The sequence below is a fragment of the Anser cygnoides genome, chromosome 17, assembly GCF_040182565.1.
Source record: "Anser cygnoides isolate HZ-2024a breed goose chromosome 17, Taihu_goose_T2T_genome, whole genome shotgun sequence".
Lineage (NCBI taxonomy): Eukaryota > Metazoa > Chordata > Aves > Anseriformes > Anatidae > Anser > Anser cygnoides.
This window is the reverse complement of record NC_089889.1, coordinates 11,296,787-11,319,667: the sequence shown is the minus strand read 5'-3', so window position 1 is coordinate 11,319,667 and position 22,881 is coordinate 11,296,787. Positions and strand designations below refer to the sequence as shown.

The 22,881-nt window shown below is 41.9% G+C and overlaps 1 protein-coding gene across 3 annotated transcripts in view; it reads right to left on the bottom strand.

Annotated features, from left to right (window-relative positions):
• SPPL3 (signal peptide peptidase like 3) overlaps positions 1–22,881 on the bottom strand; it is a 57,415-nt gene that overhangs the window by 23,936 nt on the left and 10,598 nt on the right. For all 3 annotated transcript variants that reach the window (XM_066978618.1, XM_013173703.3, XM_013173704.3), the window contains exon 2: positions 734–811. In XM_066978618.1, coding sequence (XP_066834719.1) covers positions 734–811 — 78 coding nt within the window. The remainder of the gene's footprint in view (positions 1–733; positions 812–22,881) is intronic.

Below are 22,881 nucleotides of genomic sequence, written 5' to 3'. Positions count from 1 at the left end.
TCAAAGAAAAAAAAAGAGGGGAGAAGAAAAACATCCTGAACTTAAGTTTAAAGAAATAATATTTCCAAGTTGTAAATTGTTTTTGATATGTCAGTATGAACCTCTTTCCTTATACGCCCTTACATAAAAAGCTGGGTATGATACAAGATGCAAGCTTAGAGGGACAACAAAGTTTTCTCTAAACATACTCAAGTCTCCTGAAGTGGGGCAAATTTGATTTTTGAAGATTCAAACCTAATCGGCAGTTGGTCTCAGGCACTGCTACAGTTCAGCACTGACGTGTTTCTCACTTCTCTATTGTGCTGTTACACTCAGGAATCTCTATTTTACGAGATTTGGTTGCAATCAGAGCAAGAACACTCTGAATCAAACAACACTGAAACACTGTATCTAAAAGCCTGCTACTGATAACATTACGTCCATATATCTCTCAACAGGTCCTTTATACCTTCCAAAACACAATTTTACAGAACTGTCTTCAAGGATTGACTTCACAGCTATTTTATATGTGCTTGTAACTTGTCATACAATTATGTCTTTCAGAAACCTCAACTGGTTTCTTTTTCTTCCTTCTCTATTTCCATTTCAGAACCAAGAAATATTGCATTTACATCAGCCATCAATCTAACAATGATACAACAAAAACAAAAGGCATAAACTGTAAAACATCACTTGTAGTCACATTTTTATTTGAAAAAGAAAAAATCCATAAGGCCTTAAAGAATAATCTTACCTGAAACTGCCATAGACTATGAGGAGAATAGAAATCAGGAAAGTAGAGACTTGACTGGAGTCCACAAGGGAATATGCCCTGGAATGGGAAGAGAGAAGGCAGGTGTGTTATCCTGAGTGTCCGTTTCTCCAGTACCATTTGTGAATTCTTTTTCTTAGAATTATACAAACAGAGAACTGAATGACATCTTTATGGCAGCTATTTCTAAAGTTCTCATATCATTTAGGAATATAAAATATGTAGCTTGTAAGTTAACTTTTTATATTCAAGACTGCAGCATACAAAATATGTACGACAGTCAATGAACAGCTCAAAAAGCCTTGTAGAAATTTGTTCTCAACTCACTGCATTGAGATTCCTTTTTCCACAAACATGTTAGAATTGCTTTCAGCATGCCATCTTGCATGTAAATAACACTAATCTCTGTTTCTCCTATGCCTTAACTGATAATAGTTAAGTTGCAATATGGCAGTTGAGGTCAAGGTTCACTCAGTACAGAAAAAAAACACAAACAAAATAAGCTGCAATCTGCATTTATTAAACCACACGCAGTTATTTCCCTATTACATCTTGCACGCCACTAGATACAGGATTTCTGATAGAAATTTCAGCAGGAGACTTAAAATCCACCTTTATTTAGATGGATTTCCCAATATAACGTACTTAGATGTTTAATGCACAGAAATGTAAATATTAATGTTTTCCCCTTTTTTCCTATCCTTGACAGACCAAACCGTACTCCGTAGCTTACACCAAAACTTTCTTTGACCCGTACAATGGGACAAAAGCAACCTCAGCAAGTTCCCAGCTGGGAAGAGCGGGCATGATAGACTTGAGGACAGAGAAACCTTTAAGAGGGGCCTTGAGGAGCAAGGCAACAAGAACACAGCCTGCAAGTCAAGAGAAATAATCTCACCCTCTACTTAGCACTCGTGAAGCTGTGTCTAGAGTTTTGGGGGCCCCCAAAGAGAAAGCCCCAATAACTGGAGAGAGCCAAGCAGAGGGGCACCAAGACTCTCGGGGCACAATGTGACAGGAGAGGCTCAGGAGCCACAGTCCAACTCCCAGAAGTTTTACAGCCGCTTGTGCTGAAGTAACGGAAAAGAATAAGGAGTAATGTTAATTGCATTAGTCTCGTACTACAAAAAAAGATCACTAAACCTTTCTGAAAGCCAATTAAAAGGCCTAATTTCCACAAGATTATTGATATGGAACAAAGACAGCTGAATGATGTGATAGTTCCAAAGTAAATATGTCAGCAAATAAAAACTAACAATACAAGACAGTTACAGAATCAGGCAATTCTGCTGCCAATCTAGAAGTCATTTAGAGAAAATTATACCACTTGACAGACACATAAAAATACTTTTTTAATATATAAACACAAATATGATCTTCTACTAAAGAAATTTAATATTAAACATCGCTGAAAAAGACTGCTCTTCTAGATGAAATTGTATGCTTGTGCAGTAAGCTTTTACAAAACAGGAACCCAACTGCTTTTGTTAATTACCATGAATAACTTCAATGTTACCCCCTAGTAAGAGTGAAAAACAGAAGTCTTATTTGCTCATAGTAGACCAACAGATATCTATAAAGCTTAAGATCATCTTCATATTCATTTCAGTCTTGTTTGACCTTTAGTTTCAAGGCTGTGCATCAGAAACCTTAAAAGCATCCAGAAAGATGAAAACAGTTAATTGCAAATACGGCATGTAAATAAGCACTTACAGTTAGTTTATATAAATGGCCTTCAGGTGGTAGACAATACAGATCAGAGCATATTAGCTTTAGCTAATGACTGGAAGCAAGCAGACAGAAGAAACAGCTGACGGATGAATGTACTAGGTCTATGTCCTATTACTAGCTTCAATTTCAGGGCGAAACACTGCCTCACCCAACTCTGAGCTATAGGCAAAGGAAACTGTGTCCTGTCTGGATTTGAGAATTAATAGCGGAACTTCTCCCTTAACAGAATCCTCAGGAACGCCAAATGTGTAAGAAAAGCGAAATGAGGGAATGGAATTTCAGCTGGGTGTAAACACGTCCAAGGTTATGCACTACACTTATGAACTGATGTTCATAAAATTCTATATCCATAAATCGGCACATGCTTTTGAGAAGACTTTTTTCTGTACAGTTCACCATTCAGTGGCAACTTCGGAAGCTATGATAATTAAAATTACATTTCATCCTAATAACTAAACAGTAGTCAAAACAAGGTTTTAAGTATTAGAAAGAATGGTAAAACAGATAAAACAATGATGATATGTGGATCGTGGATCAGTCCTGGAATAATCCATGGAGTTTTGTATTAAAAAATGAAGGCCCTTTGATAAAACAAAAGAAACCAAATATACGTAAACCCATTCTACACTATGACCCAATATAACCCTACTGATACGCTGCAGCGGTGATTAGGGCAGCTATCTGCTGCTTCTGTGCAAGGGAGAAGCCAGAATTCAAGTCCTCTCGTTCTGCACGAGAGAAGTGCAGTAGGGTACTGATCCGCCCACTGCAGACTCAGTGATATTTCCTGACTTCTCAAGATACCTGCAGCAGGATATCCTAAAATCTCACTGTTGGTATCACACATACGGCCTGGGAAAGCTCTTGCTCGTTGTCAAGGCAGCAAATACTCGTACTTCCCTTCCTCAGGATGCAGTTGGAAAAGAGCAAAGCAAAGTGCCCAGCATGGCAAGCCTAGGAGTACCTGAGCTGTGGGTCTGAAGTGAGCAACTTGGGAACATCCAGCTTCCATTCCAGGTGTCCCGTGCAGGCAGCCCGCAAGCAAACTCCAGGAATAAGTTTGTAGTGCTGAAGTGGGTCTCATCGTAATAAAACCCTGGGTTTTTTAATATTTTGTCTCCCTAAACTATAAAAGGCTTTGCATAAAATAGAACTGCTTCCTAAAATCTGGCATCCTAAAGCACTGGACAGTTCACTAGCAGACTAGAAACCTTGATCCCAAATAAACATTTTCTAACCCATTAATCTGGACTCGAGAGAATCAGTAGGTGACAGAATCACGTGAAAGTTTGAGAAAGAAGATTACTTCAAGGTACTGAATATAATATAAAATGCCAGACAGTAATCTGCAAGCCCATTTTTAACTGAAATTTAAGTGATTATCTACAGCTCAACCATCCAACGGATTCCATACGCATAAAACTGGATTCTCCTAAAACACATTTCAAGTACATGAGTTGCATACTTCCACTGCCAAGCACAGCATCAGTGCCACGTTCTTCGTAAATGGTATCAGCCAAAAACAAAACAAAAACCCCACACTTAGGAAATTTTTGGGGAGCTGCAGTATACTTTGTGCATTAACATTTTACCTGCCTTTCACTGTGCATATAAAAATGAAACCATTTTCCTCCTTTACGGTACTTTTATAAAATGAAGAATTTGTTCTCAGAACTAATGGAAGCATGCACAGAAAATGCCCATGGCATGCCTGTGCATCGAAGTTGTCCTTTGACTTTAATACTACTTCTAAAAGCAATTCTTGGTACTTACTATACAAAGCAATGATTGTTGTTCTTCATTCTTGTTCTGAAAATTAATCCTGGCTAAGACTATGCTAAGGGCTGCTATCTTCTGAAAGACTTACTTTTGTGCAGTTCACCTCTGTGCCATAATACAAGAACTACCAACCCATTTCTAAACTCTATTACATATGCAGAACTGCTCAAAATATGAAGACACCGCTGACTTTCCCAGCTGAGAACATTTTACAATTCTCAGACTAGCCCACCCACAATTCGACATCCCTGTGAGGAAGCTGGTTTAGAAGTAAGTCATTTAATCGGGCTATTGGGCAGATTCTTGCTACATCAGTGAAGTAACTAATAACTACAACCAACTGTCAGACCAAGGACGTTATAAAACCAACCACACTGGTGGTGAACTTTTCTCCATAAGCTCCTTACACCGGTCAATGGCAGAGAGGGGACTTCCCAAAGACCTACTCCAGGACTCCAGATCCTACACTGACCCCGCACCTTTCCGGGGCCGAGTGTGATTGCAGTGAATTCCCTGCCACTGAGGACTATTCCTGGCAGCTCCACGGGCAAGTGCTTCCAGCACAGAGCCTGCTTAGGCGTGCCAAGACAGGGACACAGCAAGCACTGTTCTGCAACATATTCCGCGGGTCAGCCTCGCAGCTCCACAGTGCCAGCATTGTCCCCACAACAATCCAAGCAGCGAGCCCCCCAGCCTGGCACGGGCCGCTCCATGGGCCTTTACCTACAGAGGATCCCAGGGACGCCCAGCCACGCCACCGCTGCCCAGTGGCCGCGCAAAACATCCCCCCGGCACAGCTGGCGTGCCACGCAGCCCTTGCTCTTCTGTGGGACGCAGAGAAGAACCTCTGTATTCCCAGGGGAACAGAGACCCGCTTCACTCCTAGCTCCACAGGACGGCAACCAGCTCATACAAGCGGCAACAAGAGCAGCAACGTTGGGTTACAGACACTTGTGAGCTCTCTTTGCCCTGCAGCCCCAGATCCAGCATCACCTGTCTTCTACGCCTGTGAGCCTTCACCTTGTGGGGGCTCTGCCGGCTGGCTGCTGAGGAATTTAATATATTAAAATATTAGGGTTTTACATTGCAGATCTCTTTTACCAGCAAAAAATAAGAGTTGTTGAGACTCTCCCAAGAGTCCCAACAGCCCTTCTGAAGGCAAAGCCAGGGACCTCTTTTTGCCCTGTGCTGAGCACTGAGCGTTTGTTCAGCGATGAGCCAAAAAAGACAGGAGCAGGAACTCCGTGTGTCCCGATGACAGCACGGGGCATTACCTGCTACGTAACCTGCCTGCCGTGGGCCAGCCTGATGTGACCACAAGCCAGCACCACTGTTGCAAAAGCAGCTTATTTTCAACTTTCACCAGTCATCTCTACTCCATCATTGACATGTGCCAGCACAAGTATTTGCAAAACTATATGGAAAACTAGATCAGGGACTTGTCTGCTTGAATAGTAACGGAAAGGATGGGAAAGTTTTCTCAAATGCTTTAGATTCCTAATCTGGCATGTTGCTGGACATACAAATCAAGGAGGAAAAACTTTTCAGCAGCAACGTTGACTTAAGTACCCCAAAACTCCTCAGAGATCAGGAAAAGTTTTGTGTAATTGAAACAAAAAACTCTTTTTGTTTGCACGAGACATCAATTACATGTAGAATCAAATAAATTCAGCCCCTTGGACAATGTTTCAGGAGCAAAAGCCGTTCCTCTGAGTTCCAGCTGCAAGAAATCATTGTGAAAAATTCTGCTGAGGTGGAGGGAGAAGTTTCCATAGCAATGCACACCAAAGGCCTTGGACGTGAATCATCCTCACACAGAAGTTGTTATAACAGCAGCAAGATAAACTGCATTTGCTGTACATACACCAGAGCACTAACAACAGAGCAGCAAATAACCCACCCCAACTTGAGAAGTGCACTAGATGGACCAACTTCACCCCAGTCTGCATGGAGACAGAAGACTGCATTGCATCAGGTATTTTCCTTTGTCAGTGATCGTAATGTCCAGATTCAAGATTAAGGAAAACAAAACTACAAAAGGAAGGTAAACGTGCTAGACAGACTAGCGTAAGGATGGATTAAAATATGACGGAGCTTTTGCTTTGTTTAAAGGGACCAAATCTACAACTTGGAGGCATCTGTGATAGAATCACAGAAACTGGCACTGATAGGAATGTCAGATCATTTAATTCATTGAGTTATAATTTGACCTTATTTTGGGGGAAGACAATCGATCCGTCACAACTTATCTCACCTCTTGTTTGAAACAACCCACCAGTGAAATTACAAGGCTTGTCTTGACACCTAATGGAAGTCCTTCTGACTACAGCTCCAGTCCATACTTAATTCTCCTCCACAAAAATCCTTCAGCACTCCTGGGGGCCATGTCATACCAGACACAACTAGGATAAGCAGGATCCAGCCGTGAGTCCATCTGCATGCTTTAGCTTCTGAAAGATGTGGCTACTTGAGAAGTGGCCACACAAAGCTTCACAGGCTCTCCAGCCCACATGAAAAGCCACAACTATTTATTCAATCAACACTGTACTTTTCATCCACATTTAAAATATTACTTTTCTATCAAATGCCCACTGTCTCCTCGCCAGGTAAGTGGTAATAACCCATGCCCATCAAAACACATATCCTCCTTTTCCAATTTCCATTCTCTTCCAAAGGGAACTCCTCAGAGGCGGGTACCAGCACGGAAAGGGCAGCCACGAAGCATCTCCTTCCCTGCCCTATCATTCATCACTCATTTTCAAAACCTGCTGAATGCCAGCATTCAGTTTGGGTGTCCTGTCTCAGCAGGCTGACAGTTCTTTCAAAGAGAACCAGGAAACAAAGATTTGCTGGAAAGCTGGTGTGCAGTGACAAAATCAAGGATGGGAGAAGCTCCCGCCTCCCCCTCCTCCACGGGTTTCGTCTATTTCAAAAGCCATTTAATGCACTTATTGCATCAGTGATTGCTATTGTAACAGAGAAAACGTGAACAGAAAGTCAAGAAATACTCGTTGGTAAATCCCAGACAAGAAGCAGAACATTTCACAATGCGCTTCCCCTGCCCCGCCCCTGGTTTGGGAGCCACCAGCTGCCGGCAGGAATCAGCCTGCACCCGCACCTCACCTGGCTGCAGCAATCCTGCACCTTTGATCATATAGAAGTATGCTACTCACAGAGGAAATGTTTCGTTTTTTTCCCTGTTTCTTCATCTCGACATTTGTCAACCATTCTACTATTTCATTCCTTAAAAGAAGGACGAGAGAATAGAGTGATCAGGACAGCTCATTGTTGAGAGCAATTCGTTTTCCATGCTACAGCACAAGTCACTGGTGAGCAGCCCCTGTAACAATTATTTTAATAATAATTAATCCTTAATTTATTAAGAGGGGCACAGCAAACTCGAGGGCTCCCGAGCAGAGCCCTGGGGCACCTTCAAGAAGAACACCATTGCTGCACCGAGACCGTTTACAGTTCATTGTGCAAATATTCGCTTTGGTTGGGGGCGGACTCCCTCCATAGGCAAAGCCAACACGACTTTTTTCCTTTACTGGATTCCAGGTCGAAGGTATAACTAAAAAGCCTCTTTCAACCGCCTTACATGTGCAAGATATATACATATTTAAGAGCCTCCATTAGGCCTGATGCCAAACCAAAGTTAAATCTGAGTGTAACAGTTAAAAGTATAATTTTAAGCGTGAAGTCATGGCACCCACAGCTGTAAACATATCTCAACACTATTCCATTCTTTAGGATGATTCATAGGAAAAATAAGCAAATTGCTATGGCTTCACTTACGTTAAAGGAATAGCTTGTTTTCTAAAGTAAGCTTACCATTTCATCTCATTGTCATGTACAGATAAGCTCTGCGAAGTCTGAGTAATTTACTGAAACTCATATCGGGGGAAAAAAAAATTAAAGCAAGTCTGAAGTGAAAACAAGTAACGTGAGACATCCCACTAAGCCATATTTTCCTATGCGGGCCCGGCTAGGACGCAGGCAGGCATTTCTAAGTTATCAAACGAGATAATCCTGCTGGTTATCACACATGGATCTCTGAACATTTTCACATTATTAGGTACCAAACCTACGTTTTTACACATCCAATTAAGAAAAGCAATTCCCTCTTCTATCCTTTACAGAAAGCTGCTTTGCTAAAGCTCTCCCCCTCCAAACAAATGCTGAGCTCCCGACTAAATTGCTAAGAGGAAACTGCTCTGAGCTCACTGTGACATGAAACTGAAGTGTACATTCAGAAAGGCATCAGGAGAGGCGATCTTGCAAAAACACATTTTCTGTTAAAAACATTATCTGAGCAACCCTTTTGGTTCAGCAGACTGTTTGCCAACAGAACAAAGAATTATATGTTTCACAGTGTTTAAGAATCACAGCAACTGGAAGATTTCCAGATTTCACATTCAGCTTGGAGCACTCACTTCCAGGCAGGAATGAGAGCACAACTTCCACTCGCTGCGCGAACGCATAAGAATACTCATTAAGAAGAGCATTATTTCCAAGCAGCACAGAACGGCATCCCCGTACCCCAAAAGCATGCTAATACCATCAGCTGCCGACCTCCCCAGTGATGCCCCCCCAAACTCGGGAGAAAAATTGCATCTTCAAATAATTTGTACTGGGCGTACATATTTGTGTGAGAATCCTGCAGCCAAATAAACATCCACGAGACACTGAATGTCCTTCACGTTGCTGCAATAGAAAATACAGGCTTTTGTTGTTTCATACTATGTATTTATAGACTGAATGGGGGGATTTTCACCCCTTTCCTAAACATAAAAAGAAATCAACTTTTGTGCGGTTGTTTTATTAAGGAGGGCTGGTTGGTTGGTTGATCTGTTTTTTGCTGCAAAATGGACAAATAAAAAAAGACCAGGGAATCTTCCCTTCTTTCTTTCTCAAAGAAAGAAAAAAGAAGATGTCCTGATAAACAGGGCATGTTTCTACTGCCAAATATGCCACCACAAGCCAAGGAATCCTCTCCAACAAAAGATTTTACAGTTTTATCACAGGTATAAATGACTGCAGGCATTTTTTGGAAAAAGTAAGCAAAACATCTATACAACGATGTCTGCAATAATGGATTCCTATCAAAGAAAATAGAGAGCATTTCAATAAGTTAAGCCAAACAAGAACATATGGAAAAACACATCTCATAACAAAACACACAGCCTGATAACAGTGCATGTTTTACTCAACTCCGTATTTTCGCAGTGTCAGGTTTATTTCAGTTGAGCTGCTCCAGACCACCTAACTTGTCCCAGGGTGCTGGCTCCCGACTGCAGAGCAGCCCCAGCACACGGCCGAGCCGAGACAGCTCCAAGTGAAAACAAGTAGTACTTCTTCCCCTTCCTGACACTTGCTGCAGCAAAGGACTCCTGCTCAAGACAGGATTGGGTTGTGTTGGCCTGAAAATCAGATGTCTGAGGCAAAGGAGACTCAGAAGCAGCCCTACACTGTAGATTTCTGCTGCCTTAGGTTAGCTCACCTCTGACTTGAGCAGCACTAAGAGAGCTTTGCCAACAAAACCCCCTTTTCACATCTTTGCCCTTACATGTTAGTGTTTTTTTTTTTCTCTAGAAAAAACTTGTTTTGCTCATGGAAAGGAAATGACAAAGGTAGAAAAATGACACCAGCAGAACAGCAAGGCACCCTGACAGCTTATCGCTCCTGTGAAGGTTTTCGTTCCGGCCAGCACTTGCACAATTACTCGACGTGAAACAAAGATGAAAGGAGTCAACGTGGCCGGGGACAAGGTGGGACTGAAACTCCTCCAGGAGCAGCTCACAGCTAGGTCTGATTAAGCACACTGTAATACATACATCTGTAACCCAAGCGGTATTGGAGCTAAGTAAATTAAACAAAACTAACCTTCCTACTTCTATTTGCCTACGCAGAAACTAACACTGCTTTAATTAAGTTAGTTTTCAAAACAGACTTCAGGTACTGAGGTTCCTGCAACCTATGGCACTTTGGAACAGCCTGGGTTCGGCTGCCTTTCCCATTTTTTTTCGCTAGTAAACCCTAGTTGCAGTGTGCAGCAACATCCATTTTACTCTTGAAAATTTTAATAAAATTATCTGTCCACATAAGCCCTCTGAGCACACAGAGGCTTCCGACCCCTAGCTCTCCAGATCCCTTTACTGCAGCTGCAGGGTGCTGCCACAACACAGCACCCTGAGGTGCCAGCCACCCAGCAAGGAGACTGCCAGGTCAACCTGGGCATTGCCGGCATGCAGAGTATACAGTGGGACATGAAAAGTAACCACAGTGCATTGCAAAGGACAAACCATCAGTATGTTAAATAAAAAAGTGTTTATGAGAACGAGAGAAAGAGATTAGACTCATTTGCTGATCTCTGAATAAGTGGAGCACTTGTACGACCTGTAATTGTCTTCATGTCTATTGATTTATAGAAGAATTCAGCTGCAAGAAGAAGAATTCGTGCTGCAGAGGACAGATTAAGTGTTGCCCTAGCATCACACAGGCAGCCAAACCAAAATAGGAATATAGTGCTTTCGGGGAAAGGAGAAAACCAGCAAGTATCAGGACAAGAAGTAAACATATAAAGATGAAAACATACGTACACGTATGCATGATCTATCTGACAACGCAAGATGGTTATGGCTCAACCACAAGAATGAAGTGAAGTTGCACAATCCGCATAGGAATACTTTCCTCCCGTGGAACTGTTTCCATTTTCCACAAATAATCAAAAGAAGGACTGGAAGGAGGGGGAAGAGGTCAAATCAAGATCTGTTACGCACAATCCCTTCTCATCACAGCCGCAAGCATATTTCTTTATGTAAATTTTCAGATTCCACCAGAGCAGTGAACTCTGCAAAGGTCAGTCCAATATTTAGCCTACCCCAAAGCTTTGCTGAAACAGCTCTTCTGACTAAATTACCACTTGCAACTGTATGAATTTTCCATAAATAGCCTATTTTTACATCAGAAAAAAAGGCAAATCAAGGGTGTGGTTACTGTAATTTAAAATCAACAGAGAACCACTGTGCAGACAGCCTACGCTTTTATGCTAGACAGCCTCACCATGATCCAAGCAACACTGCACTTCCAGGAGGAGCTGCTGGAGATGTTAATGGTTATCCCCGGTGCAGGAAAGTCTTGTGGAATTTTGACAGCGGAGACCTTTGGGGGCTATAGAGGTATCCATTTATATCCTTGTCACATATGCAAGCTGGAGTTCTCAGTCGCTTGGTAGCACAGCTCTGCATTAGCCATAAGACGGTGCAGTGTTAGATTTAATTTTATTCTAGTAATGACAAGTTACAAACTTCCTCAAAGTCTTCAGCATTGGCTCCCACGTTGTACGTTTTGACCTCTGTAAGCCTTTTTCTACTTAACAGAGAAGCTCATTAACAGTAACTCTCATCATCTGAAACACGAGGATGCTTCCTACTTTGTCTGGAGGAAAATCCACTCGCTGCTCAAAGGCCAGGTCTCTCCTACAAGAACTGCCACCTGTTCACAAAGCCCGGTCCTCAGCGGCACAGCGAGATGGCCACGACACAGAGCAGTGGGGTGTTTTGCTCTGCCAGAGCAGGAAGACCTGCTCAGAGGAGGGCAGAAGCTGCTGCAGCAGCGACAACACTGACAGCTAGGCTGGGGCACGACCCAGCGCCGCTGACACGACGTGTGCTGCAGCAGGAGTCGGTGCTTTCAGCCACCAGCATCTCAGAGGAACCAAGCCGTAACTAGAAGCTGTGTCAGCTGAGAAACAGGGGAGTTTTCGTTATTTGAAAGCAAGTATTTGTCCAAATCTTCACTGCTGCTCTGTTTGGATCAGGAAGAGCATGGCGAGCAAATGTTAAGAGATTCACATTGATTTCTCAAGCTATTGCCAAAGAATTTGCATACAGCCTCTAACAATAATATGAACTGTAAAAGTGTCTTGCACAAAAAATAATTAATGTATGTCTTCACTGGAAGAAAAAAAAATCAAGCTTAAACAAGGTATTAGGGAAGCCATGGCTGCCTAAAATTATAACAATAAATAAATAGCAAACCTCGCCTCCCACGCATTCGAAGAATCAACAATTCCCAGTGCATCAAAAATAAGCTCACATAATTGATCATGCTGCACTAGCTTTACCTTTGAGTACTGTAAAACTATGCCACTCATACTTTACATTTTTCTAAATTTAGGAAAGTAGGTGATAGTAAGACAGCTCTGTGCTTGTCCAGCTCAAGAACAGCGAGAAGCTCCCTGGGTCTGTAAGAGACTGAAAGCTCTCCAACAGCATCAAAGGACTTTGGCAGACATGGGGACACACACACGTGCAAATATCAAACACTGAAGATGAATCAATCTATTCTCCAAACATACCAGTATGATCAAAAGCCCTATCGATATAAGCAGAAAGTATCATCATTGCTCCTGATAATACAGGAAGAAAGTGCTAGACGGAAAAAATGAGCCATAAGTGAGTCAAGAAACGAACAGCAATTGAATCCAGAAAATTTAAGGTATGTTTAATTCATCCACTGAAGCAAAAGCATTGGCTGAGAATAACACCCCTGTTCTGTAATACTGCAATGGTAATATTACATGGTCCCCCTACGCTGTGGATAAATAATGCTCTGCTGCCCACAAAATCAGAAGTATAACTCCTTATTTCTATACATATTTCAAAAAGCAAATGTAAGGCAACTCTTTACAAAGAATAAATTCCTTTAAATGGAAAAAAAATCAGGAATGAAATACCATCAAGATCTACATCACCGGTATGTCAAAGAGCAGTCTTCTGCTATTAAATGGATTCCCTCCAAAGACGTACACAAAGCTGCACCTCAACACACACTGATTCCCATGATTAGCTCAGTTACAACTGAGGTGGTGGAGAGGGAAATTAAGCTTAAAACTGGAACTTTGCTCTTGTTCTGATGCAAGTCACTGACTCTCAATTAACTGGAGATAAAATTCTCACACCCACAAGCACACAACACACCACAAAGAGAACGAATGACTATTTTACTTAGCACAGAAATAAAACAGAAGCAGGTGAATCAGAGGGCTATGTGTATTTATTACAGGAAGACCGTTTCTGTGCATAAAGCACCAAAATGATACACCACAAAGAAACAAGCAATCAGTGCAGCACGTCTCCAAGGTACCTGCACCGAAGGCTCGGTGACTCGGTGTGGCATAAAGCTAGAAAACAGAACGTGGGCTTGAATTGTTGGTACTAAATGCATCTGAACAGACTCTAATGCAATTAACTCGTTAATACTGCATATGATTCAGTACAGAAGTCAATTTAGTTTTAACTTAGGAGCATTACTATTTCCCCATACCACGGATCCTAATGTTAGTATTTTGGATAGACACTTCTGCACTCACATTTTTCCTGAGGTGTTTTCTCATCATCTTCTCTCTTTTTAATCCTGTTTCGTAAGAGCAAACAATAAAAACAGCACAGGAAGGAAAGAGGGCTAGGGAGGGGAAGGCAGCCACTGGTACTTCAGTGTAAGTATAGCTTTCCTGAGAGCAGAATTATCAGACTGCCACTGGACCAAGAGCAGAAAAGTTACTAAGATGATTAGGAGAGATAAGCACCGAGTTTGTTTAGTCTAGAAAAATACACAGTAAGAGGACAAGCGGGCACGCATGCAAAAAGGAACACTAGATGTGGCAACTACTGGATTAGAATGACCCCAAATTGTTCTGTGAGCGATAGGGGAATTCACACTTTCCTGACACCAACCAAAGTGCTGATCTAGTTGAACAATTCCCCCCACCCTGTCAAATCCGAGTTAATTTTCAGATTAACATCTCCGTAGTCCCACGAGCGCTAGTGGCAACACGAGAGATGGCAGTTTTTCCAGTTCTGTGCACTGTGCTTTCTGGGAGAAAAAAGAAGGGGAAAAAAATCACTTGGACCCACTCCAACCATATTACCCAGTATGTTTTTTCCATCCTGAGAAACAAGAAGGAGAAGGAGAACATGCCCTACCGCTCTTTTGCGCCCACTTCTTCTAACTAATAGAGGTCTAATGAAGCAATAATGTTTGGGTGGATTGTTAGGGGAAACTCACATGTTCAGCTTTAACCTGGCCCTCTGAAAGCTGCAATGCTTACCAACAGTAAATTTTCATAAAACAGCTGTCTGCAATATTACATCACATCACCTTTTCGGACAAATTGAAGTACATGGATCTTCATGCATAGGACCAAGTGAAATTTGAACGTGACCATTACTACACCCACCTGCAACTTTACCTACTTTTATCAGTGATATCGTCATCTCATTACCTTCCAGTCTTCTACAAGCACAACTGAAACGTGCACGCCAAATCCAGAGTCAGACAACACAGAGGGTGAGCTTGTAATACCTCTGCAGGCTGAGGGGGAACTGGCTCAAAAGCTCCTAGAAACTTCAAAGGAGAGCAGGTTCAAATTGTTACTGGGTGTAACATTTGCCTTTTTAAAGGCAAAGGGCACCCAGGTAACATTACACAGGGCAGTAAGTTCCCTTCTCTTCAGAGGTCATCTCTGAACTTGCAGTGGTCACCCCAAACCAGAAAAGACGCAAAAGGACCAAAGATGGTAACTTCTCTCCACATCTGCCTGTTAGCGTAACTTTCCTTTTACTTTATTTATTCAAATTTTTCTAATTGAATGGGCGTTGAGTGCTAGACAAACTGGAACACATCAGAGCAGTGAGCCACTTCCAAAACCATTTTTTGCTTATGCATTCATTACATGTTACAGCAGAATCAGATAAAATCTCCAACAACGGAACCCTAACCAGACAGAAGGCTAACCCAGCAGTTCTAGGAGCAGACATATCAGATTTTCAGGTGTTATTAAAAATTGTGACACACCCAACCACAAGGGCAAGGAAAATTTACAAATACTAGTCAGGTTAACTTCTGTTTTTCCCATCTTTAACAGAATTGCTTTGAAAAGCACAAGCTGGCACTTTTGCATGAACCCTGAAGCCCACTGAAACAATGCAGTTTCTAATTTTTACAGTAATTATAGATTAGGAAAATAACAGCTCAATACTATTAGGAAAAATACAGAACCACTGGGCTTGGTATGGCTGTCCATGTACCAGCAGGCTCAGAAGGACGTAATGTATGGTTGGAATCTAGGAGCTGCTGTAGAACAAATACGGCCTGGTTTTGTAGACATGCTGCAGATACTATAATAGAGGACTCAGCTTTCCAGGAAAATTTACCTGCTGGAAACCTAAATACTGATCTTTCAGCAGTAATTTAAATTTACATTTTCTTTAAATATATGTAGTAAAAAAGAAAAAAAGAAAGTGACCAGATTCGAATGAGACAAATAAACATAACTGACTTGTTAAAGAAAGTACCTGCAATATATTTACACAACTCAAGAACAGTCTGGTGCCATCACAATGCAGGCAGGTATCTGTGGGGAGGAGCAACCTCCCAGTGGATCAGCTAACACACAACTGGAGAGACAGGTAAGCTTTTAGGGCAGGCTGGATGGGGCTTTGGGCAGCCTGGGCTGGGGAAGGTGTTGTGCCCACGGTCCTGCCAACCTGAGCCGTTCTGTGGTCCTGTCATTCTATGACTTCCTTCCCCAGTCCTACATCGTACCTATTTTCTGAATCCAGAAAACAGATGAAGGACATTTTTCAACCTATCTCAATCAAAATCTAACTTTGTCAGCCAGAACGCAGACACCTGGAGTCTCAGAAACATTACAACTGGATTTCTTGTGTCTCCTGTACCCAGCCCTTCCCGTCTCACTTGGCACGTGAGCTCAGTTTCATAGCTGGTCTGGATTGCTATGTCTCAAAGCCACCTACAAAAATACTACAGAGGTAAATCCTCCCGATATCCCTCAGTAATTCTCAGTTACTTTAAGCAACAGTCTGTTCTGAAAACACCGGGGTCCCCTGGGAAGCCAGAGATTACACGCTGTTGTACTACGTTTATATTTCTGCTGATATTTCTTGCTCAGGAACAAAATGCTTTCCTGGAAAGGCTTTGTAGTAAACATCCAGACGTTTAACCTTCCTAAAAATAACACACTTCACCCCTGCAACACTCTTTTACTCTAAGTGTGCCCCCCAAGGCAAAAGTGCTCAGTTCAAAACTACAGGAAGATAACCTCAGCTCAACAAAAGTTACAAGAGTCTACACATGAGCAACAGATTTTGCTATTTTTGAAATGCAAGAAGAGAAAATGATCTTCATCCATATGTAAGTGATTAACTTTCATCAGCCATGCCTGAAGTTATAAATCAAATATTACAATCAGAGACAGAAAAGTAAATTAAATACATTTCATTCACACATGTCAATTCCTAAAGTTTACAGCAGCAGAGATGCAGAACGCAGAAGAAGAAATGTGCTGCTGCTTCTCAACCTTCAAAAATAATTTTAAGAAGTTTCTAAGTAATATCTAGCTAGAACAAACTCATGCTAAATTAAATTATCAAGAAGGTAAAAAAAATAAAAATCAGCTCTGCACATCTTCATCCCAAGCTGGGGAAAAAACCAAACCAAAACAATGGGAGGCGTGAATCAGTCTATGTATGAGTACTAATCGGTACTAGACAACCACTTAATTTCCACTAGTGCTTAGCTGCTGTATGGCAATACAAAAGCCTCTGGGTGAGAAGCAGAAGGCACTTTGGCATTCATCTCTATTAAGCATTACTTCTCCCCAGATCCAAATGACCGCTTGAGACTTACACCAGAGATCCCAGATCATTCAGGCCAGATTTCTGCCAAGAGCAGCAAATAAAGACTGAAGTGATGCTAGTCCAGGGGCAGACTAAAGCAGGGCTGGAGAAGCTTCCCCAAGTGCCGGCACAAACCACAACTGAAGTCCCATGGTACTATATCTGGAAAGAAGCACACACACGCGCAAAGACTTTCCCTTTAGGCTTCTCTCTCTAACACCTTGGAGCCCAGCAGAGGCTGCCACCAAGGCACGAGCTGCTCCAGCACTTCACATGAGGCAGAGCACAGGCTCAAGCAGTTTGAAATCCATCAGCACAAAGCTTAAGATATTTTTCCTGCCTGTTTGGTTTCTTGTATTTTAAAAGTGATCTAAATCAAGGTACCTGAAATGCAAGAAAAAAAAAAAAATCTTCCTGTGAAAGGAATAAAGTTGGGAGACATCTTTGTGACAAAAAAGTGGCTGATGGGATTTCTGGATGAAAAACTGAACTTTTCCTTATCCAGGATGTAACGCTGGTTTGTTCAAGTGTTTTCCTCTAATCTCTCCAAAAATCACTACAGCACCACAATTCTTAGGAAGCACATTTTCATCCCCAAACTAGTTCTAAAAATATTAAAAACATTTACAGGGCCACATACAAGGCCCATCTCTTCTGACAAGGGCCCACATTTATTTGTGACCCTACAAGAGATGCTTAAATTACTGCATTTGTGCAAATCGGAGCAAGGTTTCCAGACTAATTAGTACCTGCTGACACCTCACTACACAAAGGGGAAAACTTGACTTTTTTTTTTTTTTTCCAACTGTCATATTCTCTATGAACTTGTTTGAGATGTTCACTCAAACAGAGTTGTAGCAAATGGATACAGCAGTTACTCAAGTCCTCCTACAAAGGGCATCTTCAGCACTTCATTCACCATTTAAGTTCCCCAAGCTGTCAGTGCAGAGGCATTCTGCTACCGAGGGTTTTGTGTTATCCTCTGGTCTCTCTGTTCAGTTCAGGTATTTATACAGTCCTAAATTTGGAGTCTAAAATTAGATGATGTGAATAATTTCCGAAGTAGATATGAGTAATAATTCAATTTATCTACATAAACTTTGTATAATAGTTGGTATTTTCTTTCTCTGATGAATAACTTACCGTGAAAGTAAGAAACATACGGGTCTACATTAGTACGATTTTGGAAAACTACAAAACTAACTACAAAACATCTACACAATCCAAAACAGTTTTCACCCAGTTTAACTTATGGTGAAGTCATTCTTCATTCTTTTCCCTCTGAACAGCTCTCAATTCCTATGTTCAGCTAAGCAGCCCCATGGGAAACCACAGACATTACTAAATACCAGGAACTCTGCAGAAGGCAAATGCTGGACACGATCAGGAATGTGATGATGAAGCGTTTGCTCTAGGCTTCTTTCATGTTTTAGAAGGCCAATTAGCTTATCAATTCCTGTTAGGAAGAGAGCTGCGGAGATTCCAGAAATGTAATTATCTGTATGAAATCAAGTTTCACACACAGGGACTAAAGAAGTATGAACCACAGTGTCCACTCTCCTGGGAATGAAAGAGGATAAATATCTGATCACATAGGTCCTCAACAAAGGAGAACAGGTATCTTTTGTTAAGAAGAAGACAGACTAGAAAAGCACTTCCTTTTTTAACATCAGACATCGTATTTTCTCCTGCACCAGGCAGTTTGTACGAGGCAGCAATACCCAGTAGCAGATCCTGGGCAGTGTGAACTCCTACACTGAGGACATCTTAGACTCTGGGGCATTAGCAATGCTGATGATCTTCAAATTTTCATATTAAAAAAGAATTACAAATAATGTTATATGAAGATGGGGAAGAGGACACAAATGATCCATCACTATTCAGACAAGATGGAACTGACTCCACTTATAACAGGAGGATAAGAAAAGAGGCTATCTGCTTTGCAGCCCCAACACAGCACAGAGCTACCATTAGTTTTGGAGTCTCCAGTATTAGATGTGGACAGTGAAGACACTACCATCGGTTTTCCTCATTGTTGCTACTTCCCAGATGCTTAGCACATACCTTAATTAGGCCTCCTCAGCTCTGTGAACTCCAACCAACACAAAAATAGGATTTCTTATCTACTTCCAGACATTGCAATGGCTTCCCATTCATCTCACAACTACAAAAATGGTTCCTTGTGGTTTTTGAGCCCTGCATGGTAAACTCTGCTCAGCATTAAATTGCCAGCAGCCAGCTATTTAGGGAACTCATGGCCTTCCCAGTTTCAGGCCCTCACCGCTAACCAGAAGGGTCTCTCTGAACTTGTTTCCCCCTGGTGGAACGTGAATCTAGTTCGGGGCACAACATGCAAGGTGTTGCTCCTTACCACATCTCTCCATATGTACCAGGCAAAAGGGGACACTTCAGAATATGGGACTCTTCTCTTCTACCTTCAGTACGCAGGTATCACGTGTCAGAAGGTTGTATTTTAATTTGTAAGCTCTGAGCTACCTTGGCATGAATTCTACAAATTTATAAGACAGATAAATTGTGAGTATAATTAGGCTGTATTCTTTCCCTGCCCATTTTTCTGTGCCATTCTAACAGTGTCATAATTAGCAGCATGAATTATTTGCCCTGGTAATAGGGGAATGAGTGCACAGAATGACGATTTCCCTGAAAGTTCAAACAGAAGGCACTGGCTAGAAATACACCACCTGAGAAATTATTAGTAAAAGGACAAAGAAAAAACATAAGCATCTCTACCATTTCTAGGCCTAGACTACTGCACTGAGTGAAATAATTCCTCTACAAAACACAATGTATAGTTTCACCTATAGCAATGAACAGGCCTGAAGGTGACAATTACACGTGGCACAGAACGCAATGGCTTGGTCAATTAGCAAAGCAGGTAACTGATTGATTACCTTGCCATTAAACTCTGCTCAGATCACAGACTTCCCATCTCTTAGTATTATGAAAACAACAATGCAGACCTTAAATCCGACCAAAACAGTTACTTAAAGGGTTTTTTGGAGAAATTTAGAGTTTTTGCAACTCCCCTGTGGGTAGGGCACAGCAGGCATAGGTAGCAAGGTTTTGTAGCTGATATAAAATGGAGCAACACCCTAAGAAGAACTAGGAACTGCAGCTAACCACATGCCAGCAGAAACACAGCACGCTTCTTGAACCTTACCCGCACGCCTTCACATTCATGGGATCTGTCCTCCTGCAGAGAGAGGGCCCCAGTCCAACAAAGGCTGGTCACTGCCCTAACTGCTAAGTGACAAGCAAGTTCTAGATATGCCTCTGGTATCTTTATACCACAACAAAAAGATCTGAAAAGAGGAATTTTATTATGAAAACTGCAAATGATATTACAGAGCTATGCAGACCTTTTATTACTACTTTGCCTTATGCTGCCTACTTGCCTTGTATCAGAAATGGGTGGAGAAGGGCTTTAAATTTAGTATCCCAAGACTAATAAAAATGTTTTGTTAGCAATGTGCTAAACATTTAATTGAAGAGTTCCTTGTATCATCAAGAAAAAGTCCATTTAGCATTGATTTCTAAAAATATGTCAACATATTAAGACCCAAGACTTTTAGTTATGAAACATCTACTACTCAAAGCAACCTTCGCTGGAAAAAAAAAAAAAAAGAGAGCACCATGGCTTTCTATTAGTTGGGCATTTTGCAGAGTCACTGTCCTCAGGTGTCCGCATTAAGAAAACCTAAATAGTACTTTGATTTTACAGTGTTGAATAGCTTGCACGGAAAAATTATGGGACATCCACTCCCATGACAAGGCACCACACTTCCTAAGAATCATAAGTTCAGGTAGTTCCCTACAACTATTTTTAAATTACTTCCTTTATTTCTTTCTCTTGCACAAATTGCCAGTAAAAGAATTAGTAAGGCAGAGAAAAGGAGACTATGTTGGATCCCTTCAGATGACTGGAGAATTTATTTGATGTCCAGAGGGGTCAGAAGATTCCATTATCTCACTTCAACAAGCAGGTCTAAATTTTGAAAGACTATGGCACTGCAGCCTTTCCACATTCTTCATCTACAGCCTATTAATAAATTGCCACGGAGTTCTGGAACCCTCTTCATCCAAAGCTATCCATTTCCTTCGCATTACCAGGATACAGGATATTCAACAGCAAGTCTCCTAATAGCACTGAAAACTTCCATTACAAAAAAAAATCAGCCCCGCAACAGTTCAACTATAAATAGCAAATTCATGGCTACTATTAGTAACAAGGGATAACAAATGTTTACGCTTTACCATGATGAAAAGAAACTGTATTAGTGTTTTCCAAAATTGAAGCAGTAAGTTATTTGAACAAGGTTCCAGAAAATAGAGTCTTCCACATTAGAAAGCACAGCCTGTCTTCTAGTAATGCAATTCAGCCTGTCTCGGAGGCTGTCAGTCACCCAAGTACAGAAACGACATTCTTCCGAAGAAGGTTGTTCAAGATAAATATCCTATACAACTGGTAGCTTCATTTCACCTTCCTCCTCTTACACCATTAGGACACAAACACCCAACTTCCTCTGAAGATCCAGGGCTAAGTTCACTGACCACGCAGCTGACGCACTGCGCATCGTCCCAGCCGTATTTATCAACACGGCCATGGCTGTCATGGTGCCAGCAAGTAGTTAAAGGGCAATGACAAAAGAAAACAGGTTAATTACGTGACAAAAAGAGAGGACTCAGGATATTCAAGGAAATTCTTGGACCTCTGCTAGCGTGCAAAAGAAATCCCAGGGCGAAGAGCAGAGCTCCACACCAGAACCTCTGTGCAGAGCCTGTCCTCAGCCCATCCACGCCATGTGGATTTAGCATGGCCACAGCAGTCAGGCACCTGCCCCGTGGCTTAATTACGTGGATCAGAGCGAGTCTTGGTTGGGTACAGCAAGAGCTAACCAGGCACTCCTCGGCTGCTAAGCACAAATCACCTAGCACTACACGGGACAGCCCGTCCTGCCTCTGAGGACCTAATAAACGACTTCACCTTGAAAATCTTACTGAAAAGCATTTTGAGACAAATATATACTCATTTTGGCAGCTGTGCTTGGACAGGGAACAAGACACTGAGCAAAAATAATATCTAAGTATTTAAGACAATAAACCTCTAACAAACCTTTAATCTGATTTCTTGTGGGACCCAGAGAGCCAGGTAACAGACCAAAGCAAAGAAGGTCGGACCTAAGGGAGGAAGTTATCCCCATCTGAAGCAACACAGACAAAAACACAGAAAAAATGTAGGTTTCATCACACATGTACAAAGGAATACCACTACTGAATGATATATCTGATCTCATCAGGAGCCAGAAGACTAAGCTGGTCCTCTTCTACCTGTACAGCTTCACTCAAGGCATACATTGTACAGGGGAGTCCATCTTGAGCAGCCTAACTCACTCTCGAAGTTCCCACCTAAAAACGTCCTGCGCCTGTTTCTATATACCCAACTTCCCTCATGAGCTCCACCCTCTGTCGCTGGGCTCCCATTCTAGCACTGCTCCTCGTCTTGCATGGGCATCCCGAGGTCCTGCTTCAATCCACGATAGCCAGCAGCCCCAGGCCACTGTAAATCTGTACCCAGCTGTGGACTCTGTAACTGCCAACACACCCAGGTGCAGCAGTGCAGATACTCGGCCACTAGCCTTGTTCGTGTAACACTCCTTGGAGCCAAAGCCCAATAAAATAGGTGTTTATGCATGTTCGTAACGCTTCTTTCTGGAAGTGATAAAGCTGATTAAACGGAACTGAACTCTGGCAACAGAGCACACAGCAGATCCCACCTCCATGTCAGTCACTGTCTGCATGTAAAGGAAGTGCAACAACCAACACTTCACAGCGGTCCAGAGACTGAGAAAATGCAAGAGTATTTGTACTAGAACCTTACATCTGGTTTATGCATGAAAC